General features: G+C 43.5%; 1 protein-coding gene across 5 annotated transcripts in view; it reads right to left on the bottom strand.

The window, feature by feature from the left end:
* The window catches only part of ADCK1 (aarF domain containing kinase 1), a 144,493-nt gene that overhangs the window by 91,389 nt on the left and 39,279 nt on the right, over positions 1-13,825 (bottom strand). For 4 of the 5 annotated variants that reach the window (XM_048486036.1, XM_048486037.1, XM_048486039.1 and 1 more), the window contains exon 4: positions 4,438-4,641. The exons of the other annotated variant lie outside the window; for it this stretch is intronic. In XM_048486036.1, the coding sequence (XP_048341993.1) occupies positions 4,438-4,641 (204 nt within the window). The remainder of the gene's footprint in view (positions 1-4,437; positions 4,642-13,825) is intronic. 5 annotated transcript variants of the gene reach the window in all.

Below are 13,825 nucleotides of genomic sequence, written 5' to 3'. Positions count from 1 at the left end.
CTGACTGTCACTGTCTGCATTGGCTACTTATAAACTACTTATGATGCTTTTAATCTATAATAGCCACAAAGTTTGGCCCAAGGTACCCAGTGGCCTTTCTATAGTGTCTATGGTCAGCAACAATGTCTAAAGATCAACCAAGAGTTTCTATCTAAGGGATGTAAAGAGACATTTTCCACAGCTACCCAACAGCCATGGAATTCTCTTTCCTTGCAGACTCTACAATGCCCCATCATCTGTTACAATGGGACTAACTGGAATCAAGGATTTTAGGAGATTTATCTTATAAGATCTGCTTTTTAGCCATCTATGTTATGCACGTTCTTTACTTTATTGCTTTTATCTATCCTCATTCTTTAGATAGAAGATACATACTTAAGAGCCTTGCTGGATCAGACCGATGTTTCATAAAGTCTAGCATCGTATTTTCCATAGCAGCTCACCAAATATCATAAGAGGTTCCATAGCGGAGACTTGGAGGCCAAAACCTACTCTGCTGCTACCTCCTTCCCCAGCGCTACAATTCAGAGCGTTCTGCCTTCAGGCATGGAGAACTCCATTCACCCATCAAGGATCATCCCTTCCCATCACAAATTGTCTGATATTCTACTAAAACCTTCAAAGCTAGCAGCCATCACCACATCCCATGCCAGTGTGTTTCACAAGTTGATTACACATTGTACAATTTACTTCCTTTTGTCGGTCCTGATTCTACTTACCATCAATGCTATTGGTAGTTCTAATACTTCAGGGGAAAGAAGGGAAGTTCACTTTCTACACCCCATGCGTAGTTTTATAAGCCTCTATCAAGTCCTCTTCTTGTTGCCTTTTTAAACTGACAGGCCTAAAATTCTTCAGCTTTTCCCCATAGGGTAGAAGCTCCAAACCCTTTGGTCTTTTGGGGTTTCCCCTTTCTTCATCTTTTCCAGCTCTATGATATCCTATTTGAAAGATTAAAAAATGTGGCCACCCCATATTTCAATCCTCAGCATCTCATTTTTTAAAAAAATCTTTGGTAGCAGAGCTAAGAAAAACCTGAGATGCTGGAGAGTTGCTGTCAGTTGCAATAAGACAACAGAGCGAGATGAGCCAGTGAGCTTCAGTTATGTTGAATGCCAGGGGATGATGCCACATTGTAATGTCAGTGGATGATGTCATAGTGCACGGTGAGCGGATGATGTAACGGTGTTATGTGAATGGGGCTACAACTTGGGGAGCATAATGTGGCCTGGACTGAGAAAGCTCCTAGCCAGGGAGAGATCACTCAGAGCACACTTGAGCCCTTCTAAGACATTCAGAGGAGACATAACGGGACAAATATTTAACTGTGTGATTTGACAGTTTCCGTTTAAAGAACAGGAGCCTGTTTTGACCATAGGAAAATTTCAGGGGAGGGGGACTCCCTTCAACTTCTACAACTCTAAGCACAAGAGTACAAGGGATAATTTAAAACAAGAATGGCCAACTTCTTCAGCCTAGAAAGTGGATCATCCCTAGTCATATCATCACTGCAGCTGCCCTTCCCCCTGTAAAGTAGCTGGGGAGGGCAACTGAATCCAAATGTAATTTTTACAGCCCCAAAAGAAAAGTAGCTACACTCCCCTCCTTCTACTCAATCCCTCTACGGTCCCTGCAGTTTGCAATTAGTATTTGTATAACAATTAGCAATAGCCCAGTACAACAACACATCTATGACCTTGCCTGTCCAAGCAGGGTGATAAACATCATTTGATTCCATACTGTAAAGGTAATTATACCCTGAGTCAGGGAGACCACACAACTTTGTATGTGCCACTAAAAACATACAGCCCCATACAGCTCTGACGATCCCCAACTTGCTCTTTCCCGTCATCGTGCATTACAAAGCCTCATTCACTCTTGTCACTATTTCAGGCTTCGATCCCACTAGCTCCTCCTAATATACCCTGCAGCACCATTATTTATACCCTGCCTTTCTCAGACCTCTTGGGCAACATGAAACATCACTATAAGTGAAGATAAGGAAAGCAAGGTGGATGCCTGAAAGATAATGTGCCTCCCAGCCTCCAAGAGTTAATGGTGACAAGAGCCATTGCTGCTACTGTGTGGCCTCAGCAAGCCAGCAGAAGCAAGAATTTATGCTGTTATTAAAGTGATTTATTTATTTATTTCACTTGAGGTTAATTAGGGGGCTTGCAAATGGCAAGGGCAGACAACGCTGTCTGGAGGCAGAGTATTTACAGCTGATTTGTAGTATTTCCTGGAATTCTGCATGTCTCTGCAACAGACCACCTTCATTACCATGCAGTTGTTCCAACACTATACTTGCCCTTTAGTGTGTTTTGAACCCAGAACCTCAGTGGTGCTTATTCCATTGGTGAAAATTGTACTGAGTAAGGCCCAGGGGATTCTAAATGCCAGTGGGAATAATTTAGCAGCAAAACGATAGGAGATACAAGCTCCATTAATAGAGGTAGGACCTCAGAAAAATCTCAGGTTAGGTGATGTTGTTTAATGGTGATCAGAGTTGAACTGGCCTGTCTGCTGAGTGCGAGACCCCCACCCCTTAGTAAGCAGGGATATAAAGTGGGAAAGTCTTAGGTCAGAACCATACACTCCAGCATTGCCAGAGTAAAATAACGTTATTTTAGTGGCAACTGCCACCACAGTATTGGTTTTATTCTCTTACTCCTCTTATAAGGTATATTATTTTAATTACTCCTTCTCAGCTCTTGTGGTTCATCATTATGGGTTAGCTCTGCCTCCTGTGGCAGCCATTTTGTAGTTTGCTCCACCTTGTGCAGCAGCCATTTTGTGTTTGTACCCACCCACATAACCACCCTTGTTACAGAATTCCAAAGGTTCACACAAGAGCAAAAAGTTTGTAAACCCATGATTTCTGGGATATGGCACCTTGTTTTAGCAGTTCTTAATGAAGCTCCCAGTACTATACACTGAGGGAGTGATTTTTGCTGGTTGAAGGTAAGGGTGTTTTTACCTCCCCTCCCCTCCACAATTTGATAGGTGGGATTTGTGAATCCTTGGAATGGATTCGCAAACTCTGGGTAATCAAGAACACTGGATGCAGGCAGACAGGCAAAATGGCCTACTGATGTTGCCTTCCCTTACTATGTTTTTTTTTGTTTGAGGGCAGGGGGGTTCTTTCTTTTTCTTCTTATTTCTCACTGGATCTAAAAATTGACAAGAGAGAGTCCTGGTTGCATCCTTCAAGGGACTGGAAAAATGACAAAGAAAAAAGAGGAAAACAAACGACTGGGGTGCAGGTTTACTCACAAGTAAATTTAGGGAGCCCAGATTCTCCCATTAAATCCACCCCAAAGGGGGGAATTTTGGGGTGTCTGTCAGGGGAGCAAAGTTAAAGCTAGGAGTACCAAAATTTCAGGCTATCTTCAGGAGACTCTCCTGATGATACCACCCAGATTTGGTGAAGTTTGGTTCAGGGAGTCCAACGTTATGGATCCTCAAAAGGGTAGTCCAATCTACTATTAGCTCCCATTGGAAACAATGGGGGATGGGACACCCCTTTTGTAGGTCCATAACTTTGGACCTCTGGAACCAAACCTGGGTGGTATCAGCAAGAGTGTCTCCTGAGGATTTCCTGAAATTTTGGTGCCATTAGCCGAAGAATTGGACCCCCTGCTGGCCAAAAATGTAAAATACACTAAAAATACAAAAAATACAAACGAACCCAAATTTCCTGCGCCCCCCATGTGATCAAACGGTGGGCACCTGGAACATTTGTTCCCACATGTTCCCATGGCATTTACGCCCCTGCCCCAACTTGCTAGGAGTCACAAGATAGAATCACAAGATTGTTACAAGATAGCTTCAGCCACAAAGGTTTATGGAGAGAAGAGGTGTAACTCACCTAGGCTTACCATTAACTTATTTGTAGTGGGCAATTTCCACGCTGGTTTCCTATTCTCAATTGAGAAGCAAAAGTGAGGGAATGCCATGGCATAGAAGACACTCTAAGAATTTTCCCTGATCTTTTCTAGAGGCAGCTGCAGGGCTGGCAATCCTAAGATCATTACTAGAATGTTACAGGCCTTACCCAGCAGAAGACTATGACATCACATAGCAAGCTCAATAGCAACAGACATGGAAACTGGGGGAAAGGGATAAAAATATTCCAGTCTCATTGCAGTGACAATACTCCGGTCTCATCACTGAGGAAACACATTCTCTCTGCAAATCTAGATAAAACCTTGAAGACAGATGTCTGTAACCCATGTCACAAGTGAGCAACTGTGCTTCTATCACACCAATCTACAACTGCCCAGAAAGACTTTTATAGTGTGATTCTAAACATAGTCACACCATTCATTGAGCTCAGTGGGCTTAGAAGAACTGAACGGTAAGTCTACTATTCTTGATCTGTTCAATTGGTCAGAGCTATTTTTGGTCTTTACCGGCAAATTAACAAGTCCCACATACCTCTTTGCCTAGGTCTTCCCGTATCACTTGCTCAATCTCCTGCATACTGCTCTGGGGAGCTTGACTGTGTAACACTTTAAGTGTGTGGGTATATTCCGGCGGCAAGAGATAGTCCAGAGCTCCCAAGTGCTGTCCCACTTTAATGTAAGTTCCTCGGTTGGCACAGCACAGATCTCGCAGACGTGCTGCAGAACGCAGGTGAACCTGTACAAAGAGAAGCAAAATTCAAAGTCCTCTCAAACTTTACCTAAACCATGTATTGTCTAAGGCTTTCACGGCTGGATTCAACTGGTTGTGGGTGGGTTTTCTGGGTTGTGTGGCCGTGGGACAAGATCTACCAGACCATGGCCACATAGCCCGAAAAACCCACCACAACCAGTTTACCTAAACAATTTTGCTGCAGCTTTCATGCTATTTATTTGTTCGGTTTCACTTCATAAGCTTTCAGATGCAATTATAAAAAAGTTTCCTTTGTTGCACACCAGAATAATTAGAGAACTCTCTGAGTTATCATTATGGTAAGAAGCAGGCTCAGGACAAATACCTTTGTTTACAGGATACCCCTGATGAAGCAAAAGAGCTAATGCAGTTTGCAGTGCTATATCACTCCAGCTATGGTTTCCACCAGCTATGGGGGGGGGGGGGGGGGGAAGGGACCAATGTGCACTGATACCCACAGTAGCACATATGATCCCTTCAGTGTGGGAAATGATGCCTGTAAGGGCTCCTAGAAATGTGGATGCACACAAAATTGTTGTCGGCAGCCTTTACAGTTACAGAGAATGACTGATGCTCACAACTGCCTGACTCAAGGCAGCCAAAAGGAGAAGCAGCCATTTCATTCTTCCTTACTATCTGTTGAGCAACAGCATACAAAATAGCACATTCTGCCTCTTGGCAAACATTCACAATGAGCATCGCACTTCTGCTGTGAGGCTACACCATCCTGTACACATTGGGTCTGTGATGCTGCTGCACCATCCCACGCACATAAGGTCTCTCGGAGGGCACCGCATTTTATGTGGTTCTCCTTATTCTCTCACTGACTTTGTGGTGGCAGCGAAGGGAAGGGAAGGGTCTGGGAAAGAAAGAAGAGAAACTGGAAAGGAAAGGGTGTGGATGAGATGGAGGAAAAGAGGGAGGGATGCAGCCAGAGCAGCTGGGCAGTTTGTCACAGTACAGGGAGTTCAGCACATTACAGGGAAACAGCTTTTATGCAGCTTGGATAATTGTCCTCGACACTGTCTCCAGCCGAGGAGACAAAAAAAATCTGCCGCCAGCAAGGAGGGGTGGGCAGTTATCGCTATCTATAGTTCTCCAGAATTAACCTCCAATCCAAGCAAGAGGAAGGGCAGAGTGAGGACACTTAAGGAGAAAAGATCACTTTGACCTCTGCTTCCTCACATTGCTAATATAACATGTTGTGAGAGCCCAAATTGCTTCTGTTTTGTAAATCTATTGAAGATCCATGGGGTCACTGGGAACACACATAAAATCAAGCAGGATCTCCTGTATGGGAATGCATCAGACTTACCCAAGGGACTGAGACTTGTTATCTAACATTTAATCCATACTGATTCACCTCCAGGCAGCGTGGTGTAGTGGTTAACACCAGGTGGACTCTAATCAGGAGTTTGATCTCCCACTCCTCCACCTTAGCAGTGGATTCTAATCTGGTGAACCAAAATTTTTTTCCCACTCCTACAATCCTGCTGGATGACCTTGCACTAGTCACAGTTCTTCGGAGCTCTCTCAGCCCCACCTGCTTGGAGTCCATGCCCTACAAGGAGAGACTTAGGGAGCTGGGGATGTTTAGTTTGGTAAAGAGAAGGTTAAGTGGTGACACGATAGCCATGTTTAGATATTTGAAGGGATGTTATGTTGGTGAGGGAGCAAGCTTGTTTTCTGCTGCTCCAGAGACTAGGACCAGGGGTAATAGGTTCAAGGTGAAGGAAAAGAGATTCCACCTAAACATCCGAAAAACATCCTGACAGTAAGGACTGTTCGACAGTGGAAGGCACTACCTCAGAGTGTGGTGGAATTTCCTTCTTCGGAGGTTTTTAAACAGAGGCTGGATGGCCATCTGTCAGGAGAGCTTTAATTATGTATTTCTGCATTGCAGGGGTTGGACTTGATGGCCCTTGGGGTCTCTTCCAACTCTATGATTCCATGATTCTACCTCACACGGTGTCTGTTGTGGGGAGATGAAGGGAAAAGGAGTTTTTAAATTCCTCTGAGTCTCCTTACAGGATAGAAAGGAAGGTATAAATCCAAACTCTTCTTCTTCTAATAAAACCATAAAATGATTTTGTTGTCTTCTGTGAAATCTCCTCTAAACATCCTGAATAACCCCCAAACAGGCTTCATAGCGCAGGCACTATGATTCCTTCCCATGCACAAAGACAGAACAGCATGCAAATGAGCCTTGCCAGGATTCACCTGGTTGCATAGTAATACTGGCTACCAGTATCCCCACAGGTAGAGGGCATATTCCCTCTGCTAAGGTTGAAAAACAGGCCACAGAACTGATCATGCTGCATCAGCATAAGACATACAAGGCTAAGTGAGGGAACTATTCCCAGAGTGGGAACAAGACTATCATTATTCAGAATCCTATCAACACGTGCTTGTGTCTTCTATACTACCTGAGCAAGTTATTACATGAAAAAAGTCCCACTATTTTGCTATTGCTTGAATAAAATGCTAATACAAGGTTGCAATAAATGACTACAGCTTAAGCCAACAGTGGCTGGTTCCGCATGGGCCAAAAACAGTGGTGTGAAAATGGTGTGAAAATAGTGTAAAAGGGTTTAAAACAGTGTAAAAGGGTTTATATCGTTTTCACACCATTTTCACACCGCTGTTTTTGGCCAATGCGGAACCAGCCAGTGCTTCCAGGTTCCTTCCAGGTTCCTAATAATGGGTTAATATTGTCATTTTTAAAAAAATGTCCTGAATTCTTTCTACAGCCATTGAATTAAAGTGAGAGACTAAAGATGCATCCAGACAGCCATTTTGCTCATCAATGTATTAATTCCATTCAGGAGCTTTGGTGATGGGCAGGAAATACGTACAAAGATACATTTTAAAAATATAAAAAATGGTTTGGTCCTAAACCAGAAAGATATTTCCAAGAAAAGGTTTTCTTAAGGAAGCCACTTCTGAGACCAGTATAGTAAAAATAATAATAATAATTAATTAGGGTCATTAAATATAAAGGTGACAACTAGCACTGTCTTTCTTTAGATGAAGCTACCTGAAGTGATTCTGCCAATATTGGTCAGTCACTGGTCCAACAACAATCAGCAAGTAATACCCATAAAACAAGACATTGTCAGGCTTAACTGATGCTCAAAATAGTCCAGGACTTAGAACTCTGGGCAACACTTCAGAATCATGTGTGGATTCTCTAACATGTTTTATTTTAAAAGAAGAGAGGAACTGGCTGTGTTTAGTTTGGAGAAACCAATATTATGATAACCCTGAAATATCTGAAAGGCTATGATAAAGAAGATGAAGTGTTCATGCTAGCAGAAGACAGGGTATTAATCAAAATTCCACTATCTATTATTTTCTTCCTCAATTAAAAAGGTTAGGCTCTATCATCTGTGCAGTCCTATTCAACTTAATTTTCTTTCCTCAAGTTATGGTTCATCAATTGCCTGCGCTTAAACCTTTTATGCTTAGCTGTGAAAAAAAATTAAACTGTTTAGCCTCAGAACCACACCAGGCCTCTCACACTTCAATAATGTATAAACCAATAATGTATAAACCAAGCTGAAACAATTATTAACAACAGAGCTATAAATCACCTCACTGAATAGTATAGTTTTTGCCAAATGAAGAAAATAATCATTTCCTTCCCCAATTCATTACAGTTTCTGGACATGCTAGCACAGAAGTAATAGAGAAAGGGACAAGGAGATATTTAATAGAACTTTTCAAACAGCTTTTAATGAACTCCCTGACAAACCAGTAGAAAAGAATAATTTCATGAGATACAAAAACATGGCTGTTGACCAGATACAAACTAAACACCTTCAGGGACTCACTTTTAATCCCACTCAAATTGCTGTGTTGTAACTAGATTAGGAGTGGCTTTTCCACAGAAAGATTAAAGTAGAATTATATATTAATGTGTCACATGCTCAAGCTCAACCTTCTTTGTTGTAGAATGATCTGCTTGTGTCCTAGTGCCTACCTAGTTCCCTCCCCCCCTTTCAATGCACTATTGGTGATTCAATCACTATTAGCGATTGAGGAATAGCCCAGGGAGAGGAACACAAAGTTACATTCAGGACTATGAACATCAGCAATTGCATATCAATTAATTAAAAATAAATAATAACTACCCCCACATCTGACCAGAACATACTGGAGAGACACCTTTCTATAACACACCCAGCCTACAGTGGAGATAATATCAAAACGAAAAGAAGGGGAGTTTGTTTTGGGTGACTGGCTGGTTTTCCTCAGGGGCGGGGGAGGGATTTTGGGTGTTTCCCCACTTACCTTTGCTGCCCTTTGCTGCACGCCATACTCAGCGCAGGGTCATCAAAAGGCGCCGTTTCGAGAAGCGCCAGGGATGCCGCGCGCTGAGGGGGCGCAAGAGGGGCAGCATCAGGGCGGCTGCGTTTTCGCCGCCCCTACAGTGGGGAGTGTCGGGGGACCCCGCGCTACTTGAGGAGAGTAGCGCGGGGCTTAAGGTAAGTGGGGAAAGGCCCCCTGATCACAGACATCATGATAATAGTTTGCGTCTATGTGATCAGCAAGGGCATATTTTTAAAGGGAGTGAATGGAAATTAGAGGAGGAAAGTTCTTGGAAAGTTTGGAGTCCAAACTGGTGTGCTGGGGGTCCGGGGGGCTGCAGTCTTGGGTGCACAGGCAGAGGAGAGAGGAAAATCAAATATCTGGACTGAACTGGACTCCACCTCAACATTTTGAATGGATTGAACTCATCTCAAAGTCATCTCAAGTCACCATCACATTATAGAACATGCCCCAACTCACAAATCTGGGTAAAAGCCGGATCCAGATGATTTTAAACAGATCCTCATGAATTCATATGATTTTTGCATTGGAATGAAATGAAACCACCATGAAATTATAGAACATGTCTTAGTCTACAGGCAGAACCAAAACAATCATGCATCCCACGCTTCATGGTACCACAGTGACAAAAAAGCCTGCTTGGAAAACACGGATCCTCATGGATCCTTACGATTTTTGCACTAAGTCCCTCCAAAATCAGTATCAAATCTTAGCCCAAGCCCCTGGCCACATGTCTGAACACAACTATCATGCATCCTAGGGGTGAGGGTGGCAAAGGACAGATAGGGTTGGGGGATGGTGGCTAGGGGTAGGGGAGGGTGGCAAAGGATGGCGGGAGGAGTGAAGGCCTCTGCTGGGGCCCCGCAGCCCCAGCTGACCTTTTGAAATGGCAGGGGGAGGGAAGGCTTCTGCCGGGCCCCGTGGACCCGGCTGGCCTTTTGGGGTGATGTGGGGATGGGAGGGGACTGCAGAAGTCTGAGCAAAGTTTACAGATAGATCAGGACATGCCCTAATAGAATGCCAGCTACTAGCCTCAAACCTGGCCTCTCACTAAGTCCCATGGTCCAGGGAGCCTGACACTATGCTAAATTCAGGCTCTTGTTTAGAAAACATAGGCTGGATTTTTTGGGGTGGAACGGAGATTTTCAAAGCTACCTTTCTTTTTAGTCTGCTTCTGAGAACTAATATGAAGAGGACCAGATAGCACCAAAAAGATCAAATAATGCCAAGCTTTATTAACGTTGTAGTGACACTGAGGAATGAGATGCAGCCACCACCACCAAACCCAAAATATGAGAAAACATTAATCATGTCTAAGAGACCATGCAAGCATCATAAAATATGTGAAATGAATAAAAGAAGTAATTATTATTGAAATATCATTACACTGAAAGGTCTAGACACCCATTTTGAATGGTGAAAAGTACTTTACAATCCCAATCCGACCCTGTTTCTGCAGGCTTCTTTTCTAAGGGCAAGGGAGGAAGGAGGAGGGGGTGTGGGGTGATTTTCTGCACCCCACATGACCCGAATGGTGGGTGCCCAGGGTGCTGGTCCGCACCCTGCCCCCGGGGTAGCTATGCCTATGGGTCTGGTAAAAATTGTAACTATCTTGGAAGCTGCAATCTGTAAGAAAATTTCAGGTTAGTTTTCTCAAACTTCATTTTCATTTATGTGTAGACACCTACATGCAGCAATAGGGGAGAGTACAGTGGTACCTCGGTTATCGTTGACTTCGGTTTCCATCGGTTTTGGTTTCCGTCAACTTTTTCTGGGCAAAATTTGTCTGTTTTTGTTGATTGCCTCAGTTTTCGTCACTCCCTCCCTCCCTCCCACCTTCAGGGGAAGTCACCCAGGCAAAAGGAAGGTTTCCCCCCTCCTTCCTTTCACTCCCTACGCCTCCCGGCTGGGGTTTGAGGAAGCCCAGCCAGGAGAGGCAGAGGGAGCTCCTTATTTGGGCAGTGACATCAGGGGGAGTCACTGCCCAAATAAGGAGCTCCCTCTGCCTCTGGGCTGAGGTTTGAGGAAGCCAATTAATCCGTTCCAGGCACATTTTGGAGTGCCTCGAATGGATTAACTGGATTTACATTGATTCCTATGGGAAATGGTGTCTTGGTTTTCATTGATTTCGATTTTTGCCGATTCCTTTCGGACGAATTATCGATGAAAACTGAGGTACCACTGTACACAGATATAAGAAGAGGAAGGAAGGCTGATGATGTGCAAACTCACCAAGGGTCCAATCCACCACTGTCTTGACCTGTTCACAAACACTTTTGTCCTAAATAATGGCTCCCAATCTTACAAATTGCTTGATCAGAGCAAGGCTGTTTACCTTCTCTCAGGGCCAAACAACTCTTACCCTAATTTACCTTCTCTCAGGGCCAAGCAACTCTTTCAAGCTGTTTTCGTTGTGCATGCACAATGACAATACATGTTTCTTATCTTATCTTTTTATCTTATCTTAACTAGTGTGGTCCAGGTTTGGTTCCCTGCAGTCACACAGCAGCTGAAAGGAATGTTTTTTAAAACCCACAGTCAACTAGCTGAAATCCTGAATGTGCAACTTTGCCTGTAAACAATTAAATAGTTTTTATGAATCATCAAAGGCTTTCACACCTAGAATCAACTGATTGTTGTGGGTTTTCCACACTGTATGGTCTTGGTCTGGTAGTTTTTGCGCCTAATGTTTTGCCTACATCTGTGACAGGCATCTTCAGGGGCATGTCACAGTGAAATCTGACATACCTCTGAACATGCCAGCCATAGATGCAGGCAAAGTGTTAGCAGCAAAAACTACCAGACCACAACCACACAGCCCAGAAAACCCACAACAGCCAAATAGTTTTAAACTGGTTCTGCAGATCCAAGACTTAGCGGCATTACAGCTGCATAGAAAGGAATGCAGAAAAATAAGATACATAAAATACATCTTCATACTGCTATGGCATACTGTGCTGTAGCTTCCAAGGTAATTTGTCAGATGTACACCAAAAATAAATTTCAGGTGGCTTTAAATGCCTGGAGTCAGAATGGGAGTTCAAAGTCCTTACAGCCCAATCAGAAGGAGGGAGAGGTATTACAAAGAAGTTTGATTAGAGGGAGATTACAATTGATATTGCTGAACTTGAGTTCATTTGGAAATTTATAACAATGGACCCCCTCAGTGCTGAACAGGGATGCTTATCTCACTAGTACACCTGCTAATTTTCTACCCCTAAGTATTTCTACCCTGCTGTAATCAAGCAGATTACAATCTGTACTGTACTTTTGCATCCTGATCTCCCCTCCCTTCTTCTAACTGAGATATAAGTGATCTCTATTCATTAGGATTTTACAAGACCCTGCTTCATTCAGTCAATCAAGAGTTAACTGATGAAGTCACATGCCTAGAATCACATGAGTTTCTGGAAAGATCTCTCTCTTTCTTCTTCCAGCAAAAGAGGAGAGATGGACACACAGGCCCATTACGTATGGAACACTTATGTCGAGCCTGTTCTCTCTGCAGTGGGCTCACAGTGGGTTCTCCTCGAATTTCTCTGTCTCTAGTCTAGTCTTGCAAGAGAAGAGACAGACTAGTTTTAAAACAGAGTCTTGCCTGAAATAAAGTTTTAAAAGTTCTCCCAGCCATCAGGGAGGGCAAAAGCAAAGCAGGGGAGGTAGGGTGGAGCCCAAAAGATGCCTGCTTGTACTGTTCCTTGCAAAAACCCTCTTTGTTGTTACTTTGTATTGAAAGATAGCTCTCTCCATCTCTTAATATGTGCACTTTGGAGAGGGGGGCCAGAGGAAGGCTTTAGGGAATCTGACAACTGAGACTGTGCTGTGTGTTGAGGTTGTGTTGGTGGAGAGACTGAACACAGATGTTAGTGATGATGGGGGTTCTCCCCACCCCATACATATGAGAGATCGATCTATCAATCTCTTGATCAGTGCACTTAGGAAAGCAGGAAGGAGCCAACAGCATAAAGGGGATGGAGTGAGGGGGAAGGCATGTGAAGAGCTGCAAGGGAGTGGGAAGGCTGACCATGGGTAGAGGGAAGAGGTCTTGGGCAAAGCTGCACCCACTGGCAAATCTGTCCCACTCTGGCAGAGAAGCAAGATTTAAATCCTGCTATAAGTGGTTTCATTTGCTTCAAAGAGAGTGGAAAGTGAAAGTGGGGCTCCAGAAAATATGCCCTGTGACAGACAGCAGGTGAAGGGTTAATTTTAAAGTGCAGTTCTGACAGTGAAAAGGAATGTAATGAGTTAACCAGAGCGCCACCTGATTGGCTGGCTGGTGCTGCAGCTGTCTATAAAAACTAGAGGGTGTGTACTCATGAGGCAGACAGGGGATGTCAGAAAGAAAGTCAGAAAGCTGAGCTGCTCAGGAGGCTGTATAGCTAGTTGTAGGGAACAACTGGGAAGGGTGTGAGATACCTGAGACTAAGTCCAAAGAGAAACATCAGCACAAAGGGAATACTTATCACATGGACAGCTTGGTTATAGGTCTCTATGGAGAAAGCACCTAGATATGGGACAGTGAAGTCTCTGAGAGTGTGTGTTACTTAACAGTCAGGAGTGGGTTCCAGGCGGGATACCCCAGAGCTTGCTCTTCTTCAGTGGAAGGAGTCTAGATCTGTGAAAGGAAGATTTTCCCTGAAGAAAGTAGTTTAGTGAAGGAAGTTTTATTAAAACTGAGTCAAAGATCTGTCTGTAACAACTAAAGTGTTTTACTGACTGTAAAAATCAAAAGATTTATCAAATTATTCCTGCCTAAGGGGGGGAAAAGTCTATCTCTGAAACTTATATTCTTGTAAATCTGTAAATAAATGTTCCATCTTTGTTTGATTGTTAATAA

This window comes from Sphaerodactylus townsendi, linkage group LG02 (genome assembly GCF_021028975.2).
Source record: "Sphaerodactylus townsendi isolate TG3544 linkage group LG02, MPM_Stown_v2.3, whole genome shotgun sequence".
Classification (NCBI taxonomy): Eukaryota; Metazoa; Chordata; class Lepidosauria; order Squamata; family Sphaerodactylidae; genus Sphaerodactylus; species Sphaerodactylus townsendi.
This window is presented reverse-complemented; position numbering and strand designations above follow the sequence as displayed.